This window comes from Hippoglossus stenolepis, chromosome 2 (assembly GCF_022539355.2).
Source record: "Hippoglossus stenolepis isolate QCI-W04-F060 chromosome 2, HSTE1.2, whole genome shotgun sequence".
Taxonomy (NCBI): domain Eukaryota; kingdom Metazoa; phylum Chordata; class Actinopteri; order Pleuronectiformes; family Pleuronectidae; genus Hippoglossus; species Hippoglossus stenolepis.
This window is the reverse complement of record NC_061484.1, coordinates 15,518,413-15,544,591: the sequence shown is the minus strand read 5'-3', so window position 1 is coordinate 15,544,591 and position 26,179 is coordinate 15,518,413. Positions and strand designations below refer to the sequence as shown.

The window sequence follows — 26,179 nt, the reverse complement described above, 5'->3', positions numbered from 1 at the left end:
TTACTGAGAGCATACACTTGCTCGGATGAACCCCTTTCATTTAAGAAACTCCATATGTTCTCCTTAGGTCCACACTAAGAGCAAAATACCAACCGTGCACTTTATTGTACAATTTTATATCAACTATATAAAAAGATATGGCTTTCTGTTAAAGGTTAAGTGTGTGGCCTCTAGTGGTGAAGCTTATATTGCAACCAACAGAATATGTGTCACTTCATCCCCTGCCTTCCCAAGTGTGAGGAGAACTACGGTGGCCTTCGGACGTCAAAATGCAGACGACCGCATCGAACGGTCGTCTGCATTTTGACGCATATTTCGACGCATATTTACAAATGTTGATTATTTGGTCTGTAAATTGTAGTTGATATTTTACATGTAGAAAAGATGTTATCGCTGTGGTACCTCCTTCGCAGCTTCATCAATATACAAACACAAAACGCTGTCTCTAACCTGTTTGTCCGCTCCAGGCGACTGCAGCAATATGGTGATGCAACGTGGTGATGTCCGTGAGGGGCAGTACCCAAGGTATATGTAAATATATAATAATATATAAGGCTGATTCTACTGTAACAAAAACACAGCTACTATAACATAGATATTATAATTATATCCCATTTTTGCAAAGAGATCCTTAGAAATTCAGAAACACTGATATATTACGGTAGTGGAATGTTGTCCAAAGAGAAGCAGCTTGTGTTGACTGGAGACTCTAAATTGGGTATGTAGGGATGAATGGGTGTTTGTCTCTATATGTTGGCCCTGCCATTCTCTGGCAACCTGTCTAGGGTGTGCCCTGTCTGATGTCAGCTGGCTCCTGCCCCCACCCCCCCACCCCACCCAGAGTTGCTGGGTGGCTGAATGGATGGATAGATGGATATCAGAATGTAAGTAAATTTGCAAATCATATTGTACTTTGCTAATCTCTTCCACACTGGGTCATGTGGAGGTGGATCTGTTTTCTCCACAGCCAACACTCACTATGTAGTTTACTTTCTTATAGTCTCTCACCATTATACTGGGAAGTAGTAAACACTGCAGCCCATTATGATGTTATTCTAGTTTACAGCAGTTTTCACACATTAAGCTGTGAACCAGTCACAATATCTAGTATGTATGTCTGACGGCTACAAGCCATATGCTCACATGTTGTCTCTATGAGTCAACTTTGTCCCGATTCATCAAATATGTATGACCCTTAGTAACAAAGACATTCTCGTACCACATAGAGAGAAGTAGGCACAATCACTGTCAGAGGAAATGAACCAGGCAGTGTCACGTGGCTTATACTTGGTTAAGTGAGGGGTGTTAGTTTTTCCTGCTGATGGAGGAAGAGGTGGCTGCCTTCAGATGTGACTTGTGAAATAAAAGTTCCTTATATTTGAAGGTTGTACAATTACTTCAAATTTTACCTTAAAACACTTGAAAAAACAATTATTTCATTACCCCTATTTATTTACTCCAGCTAATGAGGTGCAAATATGCCTGGAGGCTGAAGGGACACCCCAAGTGCACATTTGTTTATTCAGACAGATGCAAAGTGGACACGACACACAACAAACATCTCTGGAGGGATTTAGTCCCATGTTCCCCACGGAGCTCACTCCTGTAAACCAAACCACCCAAGTACAGAGAAGCATCACCAAGAATTTTAATGACTTATGATTAATCCTTTTTTCTTTCTTCAAATGTGAGCTTTTTCTCTTACTGTAAGCCGGAGATGATGAAGCAACATCCAGCTTTCAACCATCAGAATCCATTAAAGCACGAGAGGGTTTCTATGATCTTCTCTCAGAGACGACGCCATCATGCCGTCAGTTCTGCACCAGCTAGCTACAGACACGTAATCATCAGCTGAATGCCTAATTAGAACAAATTAATCTCTTTGTCTCACAAACACATTCACAACACAAACACACACTCATACACCCACATGCATGCATTGGCCAGCAACCCCACACACACACACACCCACACACACACACACACACACACACACACACAAGCACGAGACATTATTCTCTGCCAAAAGCTTTCTCCACCCCTCCACTGCTATCGCCACAGTGTGCACCACGAGGAAGACACAATTAATTGTCTGATTCAATCTCCCACTGTTCCATCTGACGCTCCGGCACCACTCACATCATGTCAGTCAAGCCCAAAGCCTTGTCCTAACACATAGTGGCAGAGATGACGACGGAGAACAACAGATGAAATCAAGTCCGCAGAGCAACTGGTGAGAAACAGACTTCAGCGAGAGCAGGGAGAAGGCGAGGGAGGAGGAGGAGGAGGAGGAGGAGGAGGAGAGCAGGGAGGGAGTCAATTTAGCATCACCTTTGGCCCCACTGTTTAATGGGGAGCTCCTTTACGAGGAGTTGATTAAGCTTGTTAGCGCAGCGGAGAATGCAGGTAATTAATCAGTGACACATGAGATTTCCGCATGCTGATTGGGCCAGATCTCGCCAATTCAAACGAGCCAGAGACCCAATTAAACCTGACCACTACCACAGAGGGAGAGGAGAAGACGAAGCTGACCAATCAGAGAGGCACACGTTAAAAGCATGTAATGTTCTTTTAGATGGAAAATATTAAAACATGGTTACATTTGAATTATTGTTGTAAGCCTCTGCCAACTGTAGGCTGCAGGTTCAGTCTGCATACCTTTTTTTCCAAGATAACATTTCAAGTTCAAGATACATGATAAGAGGCATAATAAAGATTATAGACTAAAGGCAGACTTGAGGTATCATGTTCAAGAGGCCAAAAACAAACCTTTGACCACACAGACCTCATCGCTTTCTCTCAAGGCGAGCTTAAGATAACAGGTTCATGAGGCAGAAAAGGGTTTTGTGAGCTCCCAATGACTTTGGCCTTTGACCTTCAACCACTAAAATCTAACAAGTTAATTTTTGAGTTCAAATAAATATTTGCACAAAATTTGAAATGATTCCCTAGAGATTTTCCTGGGATATTGCATTCTCAAAGCAGAAAATGAGCTTTGTGAGGTCACAACGACCTTAACCTTTGACCTCCAAAATCTAATCAGTTCATCCTAGAGACAAAATGATCTTTTGCCAAATTTTAAGAAATTCCCTCAAGTTGATCTTGAGATATCGTTTTCAACCTGAAAGCATGATGCCTCCGGCCGCTGGCTGTAGCTGACGTAGAGGCAAAAAAAGTTGAGAGCTGCCCATAAGATTTTATGGTCACCTTAGTTTGCCTTTATATAGAGTTTATACAGAGGGCAGGTGTAGAGTATTGATTGATCCTGTAATTCAGTGTCAGTGATAACAAGTTAATCTCTTCATATCCTCACTCTGTAAACACAACGTTGTGAGGGGTCGCTCTGCTGCTTATTGGGGAAAAGTTCTGAGTTGAGAGCCTACTCTCAAACTCGTTACCATAGAAATACAGGAAAAATTTAAATTTCAAGAAACCCCAAATTCTCAAAAGGCACCACTTCACTACCCGATTAACATAAATGTGAAGTTTTATGAAAAAATCCAGAGTGGTTTTCAAGTTCTGCTCAGGAGGCAGAACGATTACAGACGGATGCAGGCACAGACACACTGATCAGTAGATCTCCCCACATTATATACTGGGGGACATACAAGGAGAAAGAAAGACTTTCACATGAATCATTGAAGTACTTAATATACAACCATTTTTCACCCTCATAAGCAGAAGCAGCAGAGGTGGAGATAACTCGACAGTCCCTCGCTCCTAAAAATAATGAATCCTACATTTCCCATAATGCAGCAAATTGCATGATAAGGCTCTTGTCTCTTAAACATCAAAACTCAGCCCTTGTGATGAGTAAAAGTACCAAAGTGTTTATACACTTCATCTAAATTAACCAACATCTGCATGGAAATGAAATACTACCACACCAAACCTGAGAAAGACAAGAGTTCCACCTCAGCTTAATGTTAGTCAGTGACCCAGGAGATTCTGTGACCTGCAGCAGTGCGACAAGGTAACATTAAGCCTCTCAACAATTTATTCGGCAGACATTTGCTGAATGATAAACTACAATATTTTACTGTAGGTTAAAGCAGTAAAGTCGCCAAGTCCCCCCTCACTTCCTGAAGGTGTTTCACATTCCTCCCAGGAATGAATGTGACTGAAAACAGCATTTCTATTTAAAGGAATCCTGGGTTCATCAATACAACAGGAAAACAGAGGAAAGGATGAATTAGTCTTTTAAACACTTCTAAAATATGATGGAATATACTACTAACAAGAAACAAAAATTATGAATAATAGCCATTATACATAAGAAGCCTATTTAGACCCAATCTCTGAGCCCATGGCTATCTATGACGACGATTTATCCTCTGGGGGCAACAGCCTATATTTTGGGAAGACTGTTTTCTGTTCACCGTGCACTGTTTACAGTTCGACTAGTTTTTTTCACCACAAAAAAAATAAACAGCGACAGCAACATTTTGTAGCTGTTTTAGGTCCAGGCGACATTTTGACTAAACTTGATTAACAGCTAACTACACCTGAATCAGATAAATGCAGCCAAAGCCTGATAAAACGTGGTTAGAAACAGAAACCAGAAGGCTTCTAGCGTCAAAATGTTGTCGCCCGCCGGCATATTATGTAAATTCACATGTGGAATCTGTTTATAGGGATTAATAAAGACCTTATTATATATGCAAAATGTAAACAAATGCTCCAGCTCCTAAAAAAGAAGGTTTCAGTTCAGGGACTAAAAGTGAATTAAGGGCACATGCTCTGCAGTGTGCACTGCAGTGTATTGCTGCATGTTCCTCAGCTGATCTACAGGTGTGAGAGCTTGATATGATTCTGTCAAAACGCATGCTTGCCCTCTCTCCTCCTCCTCCTCCCTGCTCTTTCCTCTCCCTCCCTCTTTCTCTTCCCCACTTCCATAGACCCTGCCTTTTCAATTCCGCTCTCCTATCTAACAAGCACACAGGGTGAGAGTGCAGGCTGGAGTCAAGTGCAGCGTGCAATGAGAGACACACGGTTCAAAACCCTGTCATGATGCGCTTTTCTCCGGCACGTCCTGACTCCACATCCCTTGTTCACCCCCCCCCCCACTTCGCTCCAAGCGCTACTCCTCATCCCTTCTCGACTCTGAGACATTCATCAGCACCTGGGGAATGGGGGTCATTTGTACACTGAGCCCAATAACTGCATTCTCCTCTGTCTCCATCTGCATTTCTCCAAATCTGTTGCACTTTTTCTTCCCTCTTTTTCGTGCGATTCTCTCTCTCTTTCTCTCTCTCTCCTTCTCTCTGCATACTTGTTTCTCCGTCTCTCCTCAATTTATCACGCGCGCTGTTAAATCAGATAGGCTGGGATAAGTGTGGCAGCATGGTAACACAGATACCAGAGGCACCAGAGAGAGCAAAAATCAATCACTTCTCCCCTTTCCCTTTCATCAGCTATCTCTCCTCCTCTCTCTGCCTTTGTAGCCCTCCCTTCCGCCTTCAATCTTCCCGCTCTTCTATTCGCAGCATCCTCCGCGTCATCATTATCTTTTCAATGTCACTCAACATTTCCTCCCCATTTTAATACGTTGCCTTTGATTAAAAGCCAAGTCCCCTACACCCTCCAAGAAAAGAGGCCCTCCCTTTTTGAGATTTTCTTTTTTTTCTTTGAGACCACAGATGCAAACCCATTTTCCCCTCCATTTCCACCATTGCTGCTGGTGCACGGCTCCTCCAACTGCGCAAGACTTTTTATTTTTATTTTTTTGACTGACAGCAGCTGGCCTGTCAAAGACAGGATAGTCAGGGGAAGAAGAGGACGAAGAAGCAAAAAAAAAGAGGAGAGACACAGAGAAGGGAGGAGTGAGGGATGGAGAAAGACATTTCTAATTCAAAGAGACATGCAGTGTTTCCGTGGCAACTCGGTTCCCATAGAAACGGTCTTGCTAAAGATGCCATTAGTGTGAAAAAATATCTACTTACGCTCTGCTGCACTGTATGCACACAAATATAGGAACATGTCCATTCTTTATAACCGATAAGAAGTAACACGTATGAGAGTGTGTGCATTGTTTCATTCACCTGAGGTCGGTCATAATCGCTCAATTACAGGCCACTTATACTGGAAGTTCAATTATAGCTTCTGGCCTTTGGGGGAAAAGAAGTGACAAATTGTCTTGCTAACATTATTAGTTGTACTCGTAGCTTTACTGCTGAGTTTTGTTTTGCGACTTCACTCCTCAAATTACTTCCTTCAGATTAGGCTGCGGGGACCAAATTCTCCATATACAGTCTCATTGACTGTGGCAGTCGGCAGGCTGGGACCACCCCCTCATCAACACACACACAGTCCCACATAGACACACATGTACTATATATAACTAGCACAAGTTAACCCGGGCTGACAGAAGTGCATTGTGTATAAAGTCTGACTCGCTGTATGTACTGGGGCAGGGTGGGTTGGGGGGGGGGGGGCATGCCTGTAATGAACTGCATGTGAGCGTCATGTGTAGATGTCGCCGTAACATCTCCGCTGTTTTGCAGTGGATGGCTGATGATTCAACATAATGAGGTCTCATCACGACCACAGAGACAGAATTATGTCACCGCTTCATCAGAACAAAACGTCCCTGAACATCATGGCACCACACCCTGTCCTGAGGCATAATAATATACTACGTAAGGCTGCAACTAGCAATTATTATCACTGCTGATTATTTTTCCAATTAATCACGCTGTCTTTTAAATATCAGGAAATCAGTTCCCTGCTGCAGGCTCAGGGTGACATCTTCAGATGTCTTGCACTTCACTGTCATCTAAGATCCTGAATGCTGAATGAAGGCTGGATCGAACATTTTTCATTTAAAATATTACTAAAGTAATTGATTAATCTTCTTTTGCTTGATTAATGGAGTAAACCCTGCAGCTTTAATACAGTGAATTAAATATAAGGCAACACTGCGAGTGTCAGGTTTGCAAATTTCAGAGCTTATTTTGTTTTGTTGTTTTCAACCACTACTGACGAATGCATCCTGCAGTGATAGTTTTCAGTTGACATTGAGACTAACATGGTAACATTTTTATTTGTGTACATTATTGTTGCACGCAGATTTGGTGCCACCACAGTTTTCAGTTGACATTGAGACTGGCTGAGATCATCATACTATATGCTACAAATTAAGGAAGCATATTCCCAAAACAGTAAAAGTTTAACATTTTTGCTTGACTAATGACTGAAACAATTTTTTCAATTATCTCAAAACAGTTGCTTATTTTATTTCCATTGACTCACTGATTTATCGACAAATTGTTGCAGCTCCCAAAAAAAAATGTCTGTAAGTTGACGAACAACAACCTGTGAGTTGTTGTGTTACTCCCATAAAAAACTGTTGTTTCTCTCACTGTGGGAACTAAGATCAGTCAATAAAACATTTGAATCACTGAAGAACCTGATTATGTGGTTTGTGATCGAGTCTGAAACAAAGTTGCTGGATTTGTGCATGGTGGAATAATGTCTCCGACACATTTGTTTCCAGACCCAGAAAGATCATTTGACTTTTTGATAGACTACCGTCTCTATCTCTAAATGACTCATCTTCTTCACCCTCGGAAAAGCTGTACATTTGCAAGATTTATGAGACGTTAAACCTATAAAACTGGTCTTTGAATGGGACTAGCAGCAGTTGACACAGCCTCTTTATCAGTGACCAACACATTTAGGTTTGAGATCTCCCTGTGATGCTTATCACCCACTGTGCTATTCAAGTATACAGCAGATGCGAGCTGCCTCATTTAGAATTTCCCAGCCTGCTCAGATCTACTTCCCATTTACTCGATGTCCAGGATACCTGGCATTGTTAATCTACTGTATAACTGAATAAATGTATCACCTGCTTGTATAACAGCCAACATAATGCAACAATGCATTATTTTCAGGTATTGTGTCGACTAAGTCATTGGTGGAGGATGAATCATATTCATTTTATTTCCACTTTACTCCTGTATTTTCTCTCTGCAACCTCAAAAAAAACTGTAGAAGAACATTTCATTTTTAACTTGCGTAGTGGCTTCGCAGGGTGAGAATGTAATGCTTTGAGCTGGTGGTTGCCAAAGAGCGTTGGCTTACTTTGATTCGAAACAGAAGGGAAAAAAAGAGGAAAGAGGGAGATTAGAGGGAAGCGCAGGGGAAGAGAGAGACAGAGAGATGGTTTTGACGATAGAGAAGACGAGCGTGAAACAGAAAGGGAGCGACGGTGAGGAACCCACAGAAACGCTGTGAGAAAAATTAGAGAAAGAGTAAGTCAGACAATCTAAAGCTGAACATTGCGGAGTGTGTCGAATAAACAGGACTGTGTGTGTTAACGCTCTGCAGGGGCCAACAGCTGCACTGTCACATCACCTCTTGCCTTTGCTGTGGTATAATCACACAGCTACTGTACACTCATACAGCAAGTTGAGATGACTCTTCACGGCTGCAGCTCTCCTGAAAGGTTTGAGTACCTTTTAAAGACGTTTTCAGGCATGAACTGCAGACATGAAATTAGGCCCGGAGATTTTACGGACTTTGCCTTTCACTAACAAAGGGGGGCTGTGGCTGAGGGGTAGAGCTGTCGTCCTCCAACCAGAAGGTTGGCTCTTCAATCCTCAGTCTTCCCCATCTGCATGTCAAAGTGTCCTTGGGCAAGATACTGAACCCCTAAATGGCCCTTCATAGATGTTGAATGCACTAAATGTAAGTCGCTTTGGATAAAAGCATCTTCCAAATGACATGTAATGTAAAAAGGATGCAAATGTCTGACATATAAATGACAAGACAATGGTTTTGTTTACAGCACATCAGCCCTGGCCTTTGTCGCCAAAAGCTCTCAAATCACATCATCTTTCTATTTCGACAGCTTCACGTGCATCTTCTATGTTTGCTTCTGTCACGTGTTAGAAACATCATCAACACGGCCGCTTGCTCGTGAATTTTTCGTCATTTTCCTGCTGCGTCCGCACATGTGCTCACTCATTTTCCAGACATTTTACTTGGGGACTGGCAGGAAAGGTTCCACAAAACTGTCCTGAGTAACTGATTTGGATATTTGCGTTCCTACATACAGCCCCTCAAACATGCTCTAATAAAACTTAGAGTATTAATTTACGCAGCTCCTATTTATTTCTGTCTTTCTGTGCATTTGTAATCCCTTGTTCTAAATATAGAAAGTAGCCCCCGGGGTTGAGAGCCACTGTTATTTAGTGCATGGGGTATTATGTGGTGGAGTCATTTTATAACTCCATCATTGTCATTGTTTAGCTGTCTCAGCGAGAGTTTGGCGACTCAGTCCTCTGCAGTTTGACAGCTTGATGGCTCCGCAGCCAGCAGCTGTGTAATGACGATGTCCAGTTGAATGAGAGAAGTTGCCTGAAACGCGCTGCACACGCTCGACGTCTTCCACTCGAGTGGAATTAAGCAAAGTGAGGCTTCGAGCGTACACGAAGAATGTTGCTGTAAACCCCAGCAGGAGGTCTGAGTGCTGCGTTAGTGGTGAGAATCAGGCCGAGGCTTATTAGAGAGGAGAAGAGAGCGAGTTGAGTGAATGAGAGCCGGTGAAGGTGCCACTCACTGGGTGTCACTCCCTCCATACATATAGAGCAATGAGCTGAATGTGTCAGTTTCTGCTACTGCAGAGTCACCAGCTGTCACCAACAGATATTACTTCATGCTCTCCATCTCCATGCTCTAACACACACACACACACACACAGGCTGGGGCGTACAACCACATAGACAAACACACAGAAAAACACACCAAAACATGCTCACAAACACACATCTACCTACTAATTCCACAAACTGTCCGTCTGCATGTGGACTGTATAACTCGGCTTCACACTTGACATGTCTAGTGTAAATTGCCCAGTTGCCTGAGGAAGTGCAGTTTGGTGCCTTTTGGACACGTGAGACGTTCAATATTAATTAAATATTAAATAAGAAGGCGACAGCGTGCCAACTGTCAGTCTGTGGACCAAGGTGAACGTGTCTTCCTCTACGTCCTCTGAATAACTACTATAAAATCTGAATTGCCCATAAACTGGGTAGGATAAACACAAAGTTGTATGACTCCACTCTGCACCTTAAACTGTTAATAAAAACATCCAGCACACAAACAATACAAAAGTGACATTATGTTGTAGTTTGTTTTGTTTTGCTGATGAAAGAAAATCAGGCATGTTTACAGGACTGATATGTATGAATGTGTATAATTTTGTAAAGATCCAAATTAAATTCAAATAAATTTTATTCATTAAAATTTGGATCTAGTGAATTTAAATGTTGCTTCATAAGGGGACTGTTGGTCCTGGAGGTATGAGCTCTGCTGAGTGCCATTGTAGTTTTAATTAACATTTTTATATTTTCTAATCCACAAATATCCTGTTAGTTATCAGCATCTGTACCAACACTGAGGTGGGTAACATACAACAGGAGCCTCACTCAGATCAGTGAGGTTGTAGTTATGTAAATTAATTATCTGCGTAAATATGACAGGTTTTCCAAATCTTTCAAAAGTAAAAACGTAGTAAAGACAATATTTTGTCTTTTGGTCCCAAGTGGTTTGTTCCTATAGACACATTTAATGGGACTTTGTTTATATAAGAAGAAAATTCCTTCCTGCGGTAAAATGTCTCTTTCCCGTTTCCTCCATTGTTCCTCCTCATTTCTTTCTTTCCCTATCTCAGTCCCAACAAATTGAGGCTCACTGATGAATGGAAATGACTGCACTCCCCTGCCCCGAGCAATTAGACCAAACTCAACCTTTTCTGCCTGTTTGGGATTAAATACCCACTAGTCAGCCAACTCTCTCCATATTTAAGTGCCGTTCCTCAGCCTGATGCAAAACCATGAAAACCAACACGTTACGTGACATGTTTTTTTCTGTTCCAGCTCTTATCTTTGAATCTTTTATCTCTCCCCAACTGTCCCCCCCCCCTCTGTATTCCCTTAACATGAAAAAACACGACATGATGAAGCCCAGTTTCATGAACAGTGGCACCACAGCTCCCTATAATATCTACATCTAAAAATTATCTTAACATAGCGAGAGTTTGTTTCAAGTTGGAACCCCTGATGATACTGAATGGTGAAAATTATAGACGGGTCATCTGGAACTCAACAGAAGCCTGGGGAGCTCTGATAAATCAAATTTGCATGAAGTGGAAAAATATTGCAGAAAAACGATATGTATATGTACACTGCTTATGTTCTTTATTATAGGTATGCAGTGCCTGGCTATCAATCAAGCTTTAGTCCCTCTTTATTGAACTGCTGCTTTTATATCATGCACACAGGCTTCCCTGAGTATTGTGTGAAATGATTTCAAGCAATAACTGAGACATCTGTCCACATTAGCGTGTTCAGTCCCACTGGCGACCACTTGATGTTAAATCCACACAGACAGCGGGTGTGATTGGCACATCACCATAATAACACAGAACTGAACAGTCCATCATTCAATGCGATCAATTCTGGTTTATCAAAGGTCACAAGAACAAGTTTGTCGCTCAGCAATCACAGCAGATCATCAGAACTAGAGAAATTTGTTTAAACAACACAACAAAACATTTTCTTCATCAGACTTTCCTATTGGGACAATCCATTTTTCGTGTACCTTCAAAGTAAATTGCCGTTTTTTTTTTATAACTCAAATTACCTTTTATGTATTCGTTTACACATTTCATAAATTCCTTTTATAAACAATATTTCTTTAGGGTTTTAGTGTATTTTGACCAATTGCTCGGCCTCTTATCAACTTTGTTTCCAAACTGTTTTAGTAGAATAGCTCACATAAACCCATTGAGCAGTACCTGCCCAGGAGACAGATAAACTCTGCGACTAGCATTAATCTTAATGCAGATTCAGAATTTGGTAACATTACACGACACACACTAATTGATTTAAGTTGAAAACATGGTTTGGGTTATTATTATTATTTTTAATTTGACTAAGGGAATTATCATCGTCGTTGGTTAAAAGAAATCCTAATATTAAACGTACAATTGCATCGTGAATAGAGAAAAGTGCTTTGATGACCTATCTTAAGCATTTTAAATAAAATGTTGTTGTTTCTATAGTGTGTCTCTTATGTGCAACACTTTGGAAATCCTGCCGCTACTTCTGACAGGAAGAAGCAGACCATACACTCCACTACAGAACCTTATCAGGTAAACGTAAGTTACACATTAGAACAAACAACTAAAGCTGTTTTTCTTGTCAGGACAGTCTCGGTAGGAAATACTGTACATCTAAATATCATTTACCTCTAACACAACAACAGGTGAACAAACAAAACTAGTCGGCTTCTTCCAGCTGTCAGAAAAGGCTAATCTGTCCTTACATGAATCATATGCCATCTCTAGCACACTTAATAAAATAAGCTGGTAATTAGGCCTCATATTCTGAAACGCTGGAAGATCAGATAGTCGCTGCTTGGCAGGGAGAAGCCAAGTGAGAATCCCAAAGCCTTCTGACAACCTGTTGTAACCGAGTGCAATGCAGAGAAGTCTCCTGTGATCTGCAAAATTACTCATCCTGTCCACGCACAGCAGCCGCTGATAAAACAAACTCATTATATGGACAGAAAGACAGAGAGCGAGAGAAGGAGAGGAGAGGAAACAGGGGGTATATGAGTTGGGGAAGGGATTTGCAGTCCATTTGAAGTGCACAATTAAAATTAAGAAATTTATCAGGAAGAAAAAAAGCTGTAACAAAAAAAAGCTCATAGGGAGTTAGCATAGAATTCATGTAGGACATTGAGGGTCAGACCATTTTATAGTTTGGGTGGACAATACAATAAAAATGAAAGTGAGGAGAAGAAAGGGATGGAAAGGGATGAAGTGGGAGGACACCTTGATTACTGATTGTGTCTGTGTGTGTGTATAGACTGTATATAAAGACGGACGACGTGTCTCCACTTCCTCGCAATATCCAGAAATGAAGCTTAAATCTCCCAGATACGAACGCTGCCATTTTGCGCATTTGGGAGCCAGAGTTTACTCAGCAGTAAATAGGGAAGGGAGCTGCACTAGCGAGGTCCCGCTGATACACACACTCGACCAATCGTGAGTCTGTTCCAGCTGTCAATCATGACATTTCACCATGTTTTTATATCATCAAATAACAAATTAAAACCAAACTTACCGGCATAATAAACACTTGACCAAACTTCAGTGTGATAAGAATGCCAGAAACCATCTTTCAGAAAAAAATATTTGATGTGTACTTGGACGTTTCAGTCTGGGCCATGTCCCATCCATTAACATGGAGTAAGCAAGATATATAACCTATACTGCAGCCAGCCAACAGGTGGTGATCGAGATACATTGGCTCGACTTTTGTAGTCATGTCGTCCATCTTTAAATACAGTCTATGGTGTAGGATGGTATGATGAGCAAGTCTGTCTCTTCCAATCGTACTGAACCATTCTTAGAAACATCCTCTAACGCTGCTGCTGTATTTACAGTATCTTGAGACAGAGGAGCTTTACAGACAATAATGAACAAAGGTAAAATCATTTGTCATGCATGACTATCGATCATCACATGATGAGAAGAAATGAGATGTGAAATTACAACCCTGTCTCCTTGAAATGAGTTTAAATTTCTAATATTGTATCACAAACCTGGTTAAATGAGTAAGTTAATTGCTGAATGAATTACATTTCATTTCTCCGGTGAAAGAAGAGCTACATGTTTCTGCTGCACAGGAGTCATGGAGAAGAGATGATGGTCGGATGTGTAACATAGAGACTAGCATATGCATCCAGACTCCTCCATGTTGTTGGGTTTAGGTAACAAAAGCACTTTAAGCTTAATGAAAACACATCCTGTGACAAGCTTCATGCTACTTCATCAACACTAAGGGTGTCAGTCTGTTCACTACTTTATATCTCAATAACTACGAGATGTCCCATGAGGAGGAAGCCCACTCACTTTGTTTATCCCCTCACATTTCATCTAGCGCCAACATGAGGCTGATATTTTCTTCTTTGTTAAATGTCTCAACTGCTATTGGCCGGATTGTCATGGAATTTGGTAAAAAATATTGTAAGACGACAAATCCTTATGACTTGGATCTTTCTTGCTTCATGATGACAATAAAACATGATCTATGAGCATTACATCTCTCCATGCGCATTTTCTGCTGCAAATTAGTATTATGCAATGTCATTTCTAGGATACAAGATCAGAATAAAATCACTGAGCTCATCTCAAGAGAACTACGTTGTATGTTGTCACAGTTTTTACAAACGCCGTCTTTTATCCACTGACAGGAGCAGCTTCAGGCTTTGTTGTTTCATGACATCACAGATTAAGATTGAGCTCTTTTGATTTTTCTCTTCCAGACACAGACTTTCATGTCTTCATACCGTACATTTAACAGTGTCTATCAACCACAGTCTTCAGCTGTTGGACTTTGAAAGGGTTAAATCTACGGCAAAGTGAGGAAACCAGGAACATCAATCAAATGCCAGTATCTCACTAAAACAGAGTGAGAGAGAAAAGAAAGTGTATTCAAACCTCTAATAGAGTAGGAGTAGTTTTACCGAGAGAGGACGGGTAAACGTAATCATCACTGGAGTGCGTCTAATGTTTTGATCCCTTCCAAATCAGGTCAGCCATGCGACATCCATACTAATACAACTAAAACCTTTAAAACTAAAATGATCTCCATTCAGGGAAGCGTTTTAGCTCCTTACCAGAAGAAAACTTTGACTATACCCATTTACTAACTAACCACACCAACTGAAAACACATATCGCATGACCATTCACATACATAAGGCATGTGCAAGCAGATGATCTACTCTGCAGTCAATTGCTTTGTTGCCGAAAATGCTACGAATAAGAAACTGCAAGGATGAAAATTAAGCCCAGGGTCTTTTCTTGGAGCGACAGCGAGGTGGAAATGTTACCGAAAGTGTAAGCAATGCTTTGTCTTCAATGCTGCTAATTGAGTCATGACCAAAGAACCAATCAGGAAGCAAATGCGGTTGACTGCAGAATGAGCAATGGTTACAACTTGTTCAGACCTTTCTTTGCTCTTTTCTAAACAAACTTTATCGTTGCTGTTCAAGTGTATCAGCATCAATTGTGAACGTTTGGACACATGGAGCATTTCCCTTTGTGTTATTTCAAAGAGTGACATTCACATTACTGATGCCCTGTGTCCTGCAATCCTGTCTGAATGGAAATGACAACAAGCAAACTAAAGAATTTTGAAGATGTTTGTTCTTTATTCCTTTTGTCTTTTGGGACCGGTCCTAATTGCAAAAGGGGACATTACAGATGCAGTCCATTATCCTCTCCTATACAACCACCAGGCATAATGTGGTACATGGTGCATGCGGGATGAAAGGGGGGACTCATAAAATCACAAATTGGCAACGAGAACAATAAGATGGGAAGACAGAGAGCACCCTCGAGTCAAGCAATCGTGTCAGCTGCAACAGATGGGCAAAGGCCTCCTGTATGTGTCAGTGTCTGGCTACAAGCTGATCTGGCTAATGTCATCAACGTGCGTCTAAGGCCAGAGGTATACTTAAACTACGCATACGCATCGCGGCTGCCTTGTGTTTCTTGCACGTATGCAACACGTCTGCAAGATGCAATACACACATGAACCGTAGGGCAGTGCAAGGGCAGATACTCGCCATTGTAATGACGTCATTGATTTAAGGGCCTAGCATCTACGATGGCGCTGTGATCGCTTTCACCTCTATGATCTCAGACGTAACCATAGGCTAACCTCCTCCAGTGTGAGCATGTTTTGTATTTATAGAGAATCTGCATGCTTCGTTCCCTCACAGTACAGAGCAAAAATAGAACAATAACGCTCATGACACATCTTGTTGTGTATGTGAATGTGTGCCTAAAAGAGTCTAATATGGGTGTTTTTTTCTTATCTTTATACAAGAGTGATGTCTCTCAGTTTGAGAGCAGGACTTGTGGATTTCACAGATTTTGTGAATGATAGAACCGATAAAATTCCAAGTATAGTGTTGACAAATGAAATGGTACCGTCCCCACTGTGTTTGCTTTACTTCTTTGAGAGGGGGTTTCTTTGACCAGGTTCATTCACCTGGCACTCTATTGGTTTGGGAATTACAAGGTCCGAGAGCAGATGTCTCATGCACGCACAGAAGCAACGTGAGCATGAGCTAAAGCTGGGTCGCAGGAAATCTGTCCAGGCAACAAAATATCTGAGCGCAGGTGCACAGTTTGAGCGCAAGCAGAGGAAATCTATGAACAATATTTGAGTGCGAGCGCAGGGTTTTGAGTGAAGCATTACAAAATCGGAATGTGGAATCAATACCTCCTGTTCTCAAACTGAGAGACCACACCCTTGAATAAAAAAACATTGTATATCAGGGTTAGGGTTAGACAGATTCACTTCCATGGTCTCGTCTGTCTGACAAAAAGTCGTCACACTTCAACACAAACGAGGCTTATTTTAAGATGGAGAGGGTGGATAATTATAGTTGTCAATCAAGGAGAGGTGAATCAGTTTTTACTGACAGAGATCTATGCCTACACTGGGTTTGTATTTATTAAATGGTAGAATGTGAGTTTGTGCTTCTTGTGCACAGTATTTTCTCTTCCCGTCAACTGAAGAAATTACACCACAAGAGAGCCGCAGCACAGTGGCCCATTCATCCATGAGTTTTACTATTGACCACCTGACAGTTTTCACCCCAAGAGAGATTTATATTCAACAGGAAGCGACTCTAAGCCCTGTGTATGGTTAAAAAAAAACTAGTAGGCACTGTTCAATGGAACAAGAAAATCCTGTGGAAAAAATTGAATAGAAGAAACAACATCCACTTTAAGCAGAGTGGACTGTTTATGAGAAATGGTACTGGGTGCTGCGAGTCTCTAGGTAGCTTGTTTGCAGGGAGAACAACAGCTGTAATCTCCCAAAACATAGGCAAAGAGGCTATTATCATTCAACACCAGCATGCTGTACGTGTCAACACACATGCACAGACGCAAACGCACACAAAAGGACGTACACACGCAGCTTAAGTCCCAACAATAGATCTAGAAGACCTCATTAGTCTCCAGAGCCGGTGTTAAGCGCAGGCCAGGGCCAACTCTGTCTCCCTGTTATGCCAATACCAAACACATGGCACAGAGTGAATTAATGGCTAAATGGAAGCGTGGAAATTGTTTGGTGCATAATGGGCCTACCTGCATCTGTCACTGATTCCACATAATGGGGTGCTGGAAAGGGAAATAAAGCCAGGAGTGCTGCAAGGTTATTGGGCCAGTGGATTTGGCCGTCTCTAGTGGGACTGCAAAGCGTGTGGGAATAATGCAGTTTAAAGATTAAATGTCATTCAATGTTTTTTTTTTTATGGAAATCGAATTGCTCTGTTACCAGATATTGAGAAATCTTGCAGTTTGTCCCACATTATAAGCCTGGAGAAAAGGATTTCAGGAGGATTCGGAGCACGATTGATTAGACATAATTTTGGACAGATAAGAAATGGACTTGGTAAACAGAAGGGAATCGAATTATTGATGCTGGAAAATTGCTCACTTGTTCTTGTGCAGACACACAAGCATGTGCACACAGCGTTCGGTTCACGCAACTGCCCCACATGACTCTAACGGCTTAATGTTCCACCTCAGCTACACTGCTCTTCACCTCTCCACCGGAGACTACTGCAGCACTACCATTCCATTCTGGACTGTCACACAAATTTTTAACTGCAGAATAAAAATACAACTTTATTGTACAGTGTTCACGTCACAAGACATTAAATGGTAAAAAGTACTAAAAGACCACAATAAAAACGTTCATGACATTAGTTCATTCAAATCAAAGTGTTTCTTTGAGTATGTTATTACCTCCACCAAAGAGGTAACCATTAATTCCTGTCTGTTTGTTGGCAAGGTTCTTTTGGTTGATTGTCAGCAAGATTACCCAAAAACTACGGGACAGATTTCCATGAAAGTTGGTGGAAGGATGTGGTATGGGTCAGGGAAAAACACGTTGACAATCCAGATCAGGGACAACCAGGAAGTTTTTTTCACTTTTTTAACATTGCAAAATATGACGTCTTTCAGCATTTTCCTTGATTTCACCGAGAATAATTCATGGACCTGGATTTAAAAAACCAGGCACATTTAGGGAACAGATTTCTATGAGTGTGTGAAATTTGTTGCAGCTTGATTGGATTTAAGGGGACTGTTGGCCGAGCTTTACGCTCTACTGAGTGCCATAGTTCTAAAATATAACTACTCTGAATATCCCTCAGTGTTTCCTTCATGTGTAAGGTACAAAAGTCATTTAAGTCCTATTCTTCAGACTCTCTCTATAAATTTAAGGTCTTGAACTTTTTATGTTATGATCTGGCTCTTAAAATTGTGCTGATCTAAATACATTTTATTATTATTATTATTATTATTATTATTATTATTATTATTATAGCGAGGAAATCAATTAATTCTGATTATAGTCACTGCAATTAGTGGATTCTCTCATGTGGGTGAAATAAATCCCCATGAATCTTCTGCCATGACTAATAGAAAGCCATCTCGACAGTGTTGACCCTTGAGGGAACAGAAAGCCAAAGAGCCCAAAATAGACAAGACTACCGTGGCTTATTCTCCATGTTGCACGACTCACTTTTATTTACCCCTGCTCCGGACTCAAGAGCAGCAACGGTTCCACAAAAGAGGAACAGTTTGCAGACAACAATGAGACAAGAGCCTGTGATCTTTTAATAGACTTACTGTTGCAAACTGCTAACTGACTGTTAGCAACTAAAAGGCACATCAGCGCAGAGAAAGCGATCTAAGCCTCTGGGAGCGGAGATGACTCAGTAGAGCTCGCATGTTCATTTGCCTGCTGCAGTCAATCTTCACCAACCCTGTGAGTCGTCACCAACCGTACAGGTCAAGACAATCCCTGAGACGTGCAGCACTTTCTGGTGTGAAAGGACCTTTAGGTCATCCAACAGAATTAGTCGACAGTTAAAGGCTGTAGATGTGGAGCACAGGAGGGTAAAAGACACTAAATCCACTGCTTTGGAATAAAGAATCTGTACCATAGTTTCAATCCTAGCTATAGTGTGTCAGACAATTTATATAATGTTAGTTTTGGTGTTTTTGAATACATTTTTTGTGTGGACAACATACAGACAATGTAATGACAAACAGAAAATGGTCAGCCGCAAACTCATATTTTGAAATAATGCTATAAAAGGTTGTCAAGACAGACAATATGAGATAACTAGTATAACTAATCATGTGCGACATCTGCACTAAAAAATTATGTATTATATTGTATTCATCCAGTTTTTTGTGTATTGTTTAGACATTTAGCTATAATCTTTCTCACATGTATGAATGTGCCTGTTATTTTCTCTATGAGTTGCTGACATTGTTAATAATTAAAAACTGTTACTAATAAGTTAATACAACCATAAATCATTCACATTTTCAGAGATGAAACTGTTAGAATTTTGGTTTGATCAGGTATTAAAGTTGCTGCTTATTAACTTATAAACTTATTAAAATATAAAATGTCAATATTAGTTTTTCTTTTGCAGGTGTGGAAGAGTAAAATTAAGAAGTAAGAATACAAATAGGAATAAAAATAGAAGTACTATATACAATAAAGTAGAAATAAAACTACACATATATACAGTAAGGCTGTTTTTTCAAAAATGTGCAATTTGATATGAGGGGATATGAACATCCTGATGCAGGGATTTTGTTTTAGATTTTTTCTCTTTGTGTGCCTGAAAAGCGATAATTAAAACGTTGAACAAACAAACACAGCTACAGTTGCCCACTTTATTCTTCATCCTCTTTCCTGGTGTCTCAACCTCTGTTTTTTTCACTTTTATCTACTCATTCATCTTTTTAAAAACTTACTCCATCCCTCCCTCCCTCCATTACAGGGACATTTTCCCTCTCTCTCTCTTCTAGCTCTGTTTTTGTCAGACTCAGAAATAACAATTTCTTCCCCCCCCCCGTAAGTGCTTTTACAGTATGTCGAGAGAAATATATAAGCAGTGGTTGCCATGCCAACAGTATCCACTGCATTCATCCCCCCCGTTTGGTGCATGCGTGTGTGTGACTGACAGTGAATATGCATAACAGAGGAAGAATTGAGGTTTAAGGACAAACACGCAGAGTGAACGAGGGGAAAATGAAAATATATGGAGTCTAATACAAAAGGCCTCTTATTACTCTTACTCTTTATCTACCATTACCCTCCTGTCACTCTCAGTCACTGCCCTTCGTCTCTGTGTCAGCTGTAAAATGTGGTAATTATATGTTGAGCAAAATCCTCATCCTCCTTTCACACCCACACGAGTTGTTATTTCATAACCTTCAACCCCCGCCCCTTGTTCATTCTCTTCTCCTTCTCCTCTCCATCTTTCCCTCTCCCCTTTCCATTCATCTCAACTACTCGCACACTCTTTGTCCACTGTTGATTTCCATATGCAGCAGTATTTTAGAGGAGAGGAGAGAAGGCCCTGTAGGAATCATGAGTGTGTCTGAGCCTGCCTGAAGACCAGCGGAGGATGTCGCCTTGCTGTGGAGACATTAACACTCTCCCCTTGGAATTTTGGCTTTTATTTGATTCTTCATCAATTCAAGTTGAGAGAAACGTTCTGTACAGGAACAAGTAACACTCAACTGTTGTTATCCCACTTTGATCATTGCAATTTATCAAATATATACTGATAATGACTTTAGGAAATAATTTAAGAAACACTTCTTCATATTACACATGAATGATGTTTAATGATAATAATTTCAAGCTATCCCTGTGAAATGATATGATACAGATCTGTGCAGCTGGGTTTCTGACTAAACATTCTAACCTGTATTAGTTAGAATAACACAGGATCCATGATGATATGATTTCCTCTGTAACACACTATGGCTGCTTGACAAAGTAAAACTGTTATATCTGGGTTATAATATACAAACCAAGGACTTTGGAATTTGTGAAAAATCATTTAGAATATTCTTGTTGGAAGGTTATTTGGATTTCTACAGATTACAACATTTCATCTTCAATAAACATTATAACAAGCAGTGAGGGAAAATAGATGCTAGCACCGGAGCATACTGTGCACTTTGCTTTTTCTTATTCTACCACAATATTAACCTGCACCAACAAGGTTGTGTTTTCACTTATGTTTGTCTGTTTTTCGTTTTCAGCAGCATTACACAAAAAGCAATGAACTGCAGCTCTGGGTAAATGGGCAGATCCAGGATTTTTGTTCAACATGTGAGATGGTTATTATTTAACATTTTTGTCAATTTAACATGAAACAAAGTGGATCTAGATACATAAACTTACATATCCACATATTTATGGTTGTATGACCATGGAGGTATTGAGTGTCAAACACAAGTATCTTTTTACCCATTCTGAAATTAATTTAAATGTGTTTTAGCTGTGTCAAAAATGAAGACTTGAACAAACATCAGTGTGATAAGAACTACTTAAAATGACTTTGACAAAAATCTATTTGACGTGTACTTTAACTTTTTTGTTCGGTCCATTTCCCATATACTAACATGGAGGAGGCAGGATTCATGACCTATACTGCAGCAAACCACCGATTGAGATGCTTTGGCTTCAGTTTTGGGGAGCAGTCATGTCGTCCATCTTTACATACAGTCATGGATAAAACGGAAATCCTGACTCTAATCTCCAGTCTTACAAAGATTTCACATCACATGGAGGTTTTAAAGCAAACTCCATCATCTGATCAGGACCAGGAGATGTAGCTGAATCCTCTGGGAAAAAGCTACTGAAGTTGTAACAATTAAAATTGACCAAATGTGCCTTCAAATCCACATGCCCATTACCAATGTCATCACTCACAGCAGGGACCCTCGACAGTACAACCCATTTCCTCCAAAAACAAGGCTGCATCAATAAAAACGCTATTAAAAACCTCAGAGTGCTATAGATTCCATCCCTCCTCTGTGAGGGACTTAAACACTGCTAAGCCTATAAACCCAACATTATTTAAGGATACATTTCAAAGCTATTGTTCCGTTTATGGATCGTAAATTCTCGTCGCGCAGCCCAGCTTGTGCCAAATCTCTTGAATCCCGATCACACAGAGATGTCTTTTTTTTTTACTTGCTATGTTCTCTTTTGTTTCACACTGTGAGTCCTCAGCTCGCTCCCAGGAGCTTCAGTACGATGTCAGCCTCACAGGAGGAGGTCAATTAACGCCAAAATCAATCAGCAGATTGGCCGGGTTAGAGTGAGAAGCAGTGTGCGGCTCTGAGTGGTGAGAGGTTGATGCAACTCATTCAAAAAATGAAACTGTTCTCTCCATTTTCTTATCATACTAATACAATGGCTGTGTCCGAAATCACTCACTAAACACTATATAGTCTACTTAATACCGATTTAAAAAGAATTTGTTTTAGCATACATCCCTAATATTTCTGATTGCATAATACGTTTTTTTTATCAGCGGTACAAAATACATCTGTGAGTTGTGGTGGTAAAATATGTTTTAAAAAAGCAGAGCAGCGTAGGACAGCACAAATTGTGGTGAACTAGTTTATTTCTACATTTAAACACTCACACCATTCAACGTACTTTTTACCTAAAAGTATTGATACTAAGTGTAAAACAAACATTTAGAATTTATTATGGGATTCTTCATCCTTCAACAATGACGTAGTTACCAGCGCAGAGAAAACACGCAGTAGTGTCTGAAAGTTTTTGCTTTTTTCCCAATTAGCTCACAATATACTCCTCTACATAAAGTTCCCACATGGTGAATGGGGGATAGTGACTGAGTGGGTAATTTGAGTCACAGCAAATCAAATACAAATAGATGATCTTAAATTGTTACACAACCGTTTTCTCTCAATAATTCCATTGAAAGGTCTTGATTTAAACTGTGAATCGTGTTACAGTTTAATTATTTTGCCTTTGTTGCAGAACTTATTTACACTGTAAGAAACCTGCTCTTATTGCCTGTGGAGAGTTCCCAGTGTTTTGAAATACAATTCAACAAGTAATGTTTTGCAGTGAGGTCAAATTCTCAGCGCATAGTTCTCAATTAAATGCATTACTTCACCCCCCCCAAAAAAAGAGAGATTAGAAGATTTCCTACCTTGGCTGCCATGACCATGGAGGAGCCCCCTCTGATGCCCAGGATCGGGATATGTGTCTGGGCAGAGATGAAGTCCAGGATCTGAGCGATGGCCTCCTGATCCGTGTCATCACCAAACACTACGCCCTGCAGAGAGTTCCTCGTCATTTGCACGCAGATCCGATTGATGATGCTCTTGGGGTCGGTCTCGTTCATGGTGACCACCTCGACTTTGGGAGGGTAGGGGATGTGGAGGAAGTCCTCTTTCTCAAGTCCGGCCCCCAGGGCGACTTCACTAGAGTTGCCCACCAGGATGACAGCAATACTGAGCGAATTGATCAGTTTGGGATTGATCGGGGGGAGAGCTGGGGAGCCGGGTGAGTACTGAGGTGGGATGATGACGCCCCTCTGGGTGCTGCCTCCCCTCTGGCCACCTTGTCCCCCTTGGGCACCTCCAGGCCCCGTACCCTGACCTCCACCCCTGCGAGACTCGCAGACGGGCAGGAGGAGCACGGAGAAGAGGAGTAGAGAGAAGGACAAGGAGAGGAAGGGAAGGGTCAGTCGAGGCTGGGGATAAGGATAATGGTCTTGAGGAGCAGGAGGCGGCGGAGGAGAAGGAGGATGATGGTCGGGGGAGGAGGGAGGGGAGACAAAGCTCTTGTCCTGAAGACGGGAGGGAGAAGGGTGGAGGCTGACAAGCATTGTGAAGGAGTGTAAATGCCGTCCCTGGAGAGAAGAGAGAAAAGAGAAGAATTATTAAACAAACTTAGTTTGTTTCTACATTTGTGTTTTCTTAAAAAAAGGGTTAGGGTTAAATAGCTGTTAAATATCAGGTCTAAATTACATTTCTTTGTCATAAAAGTTTGATAATAACATCTTAGGAATCATTGCCTTTTACCTTGTCAGATATTTTAGAATTTATTTAATTGTCACATTTTCTATTTGGGGGATCAGTATTTGAGATACCATGATCCAGCTCCATGTATGTGAGATATAGAGCTGTTATTTTACACCTCTTTACAGCAAGTTAAGCATCCATACAGTTCATCTAAATAGTGAAGAGACTGGAGAATCTCATTCTATACAAAAACTAGAAAAGAAAGAAATCTAACTTCTAACTATCATGTTGTACTTTTGGGGAAAGTGTTGAAAAAAATGTTGCCTAATCTTAAAAACTAATCTAAGTTAAATCAATGTTTTCAGAGTTTGCTCTATTGCTCCAATACACACCGTTGAACCAAGATATTCGGACCACACACATAATGTTAATTATCTTGAAACAAGTGAAGGTCTGGGATACGCTAGAAGCTAAGTGAACAGTCGGTTCTTGTCTTCAGCGTGTTGGAAACAGGAGAAACAGGCAGATGTAAAAACCTGATCTCATTAGATGCTCTCCATATGTAGAGCCCCTCTGACAAACCAAAACATATTCTAACAATGATATCGCCGCTAGCTCAATGCTAATAAACTAATGGATTTTTTTAAACGCTCCAGTATTGGCCAGGATCTTACCCCTTGATTACAGACCAAGTGACCCACATGTGCATCAAACCACACACTGAGAACGAGAGAGAGGCCTGAGCATCAAGTGACAACGCCACCTCCATTATGCTGTGCTGTGACTCCCTCCGAGGAAGCCTGTGGCACACATAAAACAGGGAGCGCGTATGTGTGTGTGTGTGTGTGTGTGTGTGTGTGTGTGTGTGTGTGTGTGTGTGTGTGTGTGTGTGTGTGTGTGTGTGTGTGTGTGTGTGTGTGTGTGTGTGTGTGTGTGTGTTTTGACGGAGTCAGTCAGGACAACACTGAGTCCATTTTGACAGATTGACAGCCTCACAGCTTCATGGACAAGCTGCTAGGGTAAGTGACCATTAGACACTGAGAATAGGCTTAACTGACTCTCTCTCTCTCTCTCAACCTCTCACCCCCCCCCTTCTCTCTCTCTCTCACTCTCACACAACCTCCACTGCTTTTCTCCCCTTTACCCTCCCAACCTGTTCTCTTTCAGTCGCTCCCTCCAACCCACGATATCCCCTCGTTGCTCTTTGAAGTCAACTGCAGACCTATTATTTACTATTATTGCTGTAATTTACAGCTCCTCTATTAGCCATACGAAAAGCAGTGGAGGGGAGTGTAAAGGAGAAATGATGGAGGAGAAGGAAAGTGAGAGAGGGGCGGAGGGAAAGATGTAAGCAAGAGAAAGGTGACAGGCACGGAGAAACACAATTAGTCATAGCCTGATGTGAAAATTGTGGTTTCGAACTGTGTGTGTGTGTGTGTGTGTGTGTGTGTGTGTGTGTGTGTGTGTGTGTGTGTGTGTGTGTGTGTGTGTGTGTGTGTGTGTGTGTGCGTGTGTGCCTGGCGTGAGTGTGTATTTGGGGTACACATTTGGGCATATTTTCTGCACAGATAAAGACAAGGAATCTTAATGAGTGTATGTTCATGCTCATATTCCAAATTAAGCACAGAGGAGCACTTTGGGAAAGGGATAAATGAAGGGCAGGGTGAAAGGCTCGTTCCTCCTCCTCGCTCACACAACACCTTTACTAATCTTTTATTTATCAAGCACCCTGCGTGTTGTGGAGCCGATACAGTCGGCACCAAAGACAAAAGTCCAAAGAAAACCAAAGGAGAAAGAGAGAAGTGAGGAGAACGGAAATCTGACAGCGGTGAAAAACATCGAAAGAAAAGCAACGAGTCATCTGTGAAAGAGGGCGAGCGAAGAAAGAAGAGAGTGATCAGTGTGGAAAATCAGAAGAGGAGGAAATGTGATCTTCACATAAAAAACTATTTGTCTAAAAGGTCTAATTATTAACAGAGGTTTGTCAGGCTTAATTGCAGGTGCACATGCTAATTGTAAACGAGGATGCCACAGCAGAGAGAGAGAGAGAGCACACACACACACACACACACACACACACACACACACACACACACACACACACACACACACACACACACACACACACACACACACACACACACACACACACACACACACACACACACACACACACACACACACACACACACAGGGAGAGAGAGGAGGAGGAAGCGAGTGGGAGGAAGGCAGCAGAGAGAAGAAGAGA

At 41.2% G+C, this 26,179-nt stretch overlaps 1 protein-coding gene across 1 annotated transcript in view; it reads right to left on the bottom strand.

Annotated features, from left to right (window-relative positions):
- Window positions 1–26,179, bottom strand: part of grin2bb (glutamate receptor, ionotropic, N-methyl D-aspartate 2B, genome duplicate b) — a 98,185-nt gene that overhangs the window by 55,711 nt on the left and 16,295 nt on the right. The window contains exon 2 of the mRNA XM_035146144.2: window positions 23,115–23,819. Within this exon, the coding sequence (XP_035002035.1) occupies window positions 23,115–23,819 (705 nt within the window). The remainder of the gene's footprint in view (window positions 1–23,114; window positions 23,820–26,179) is intronic.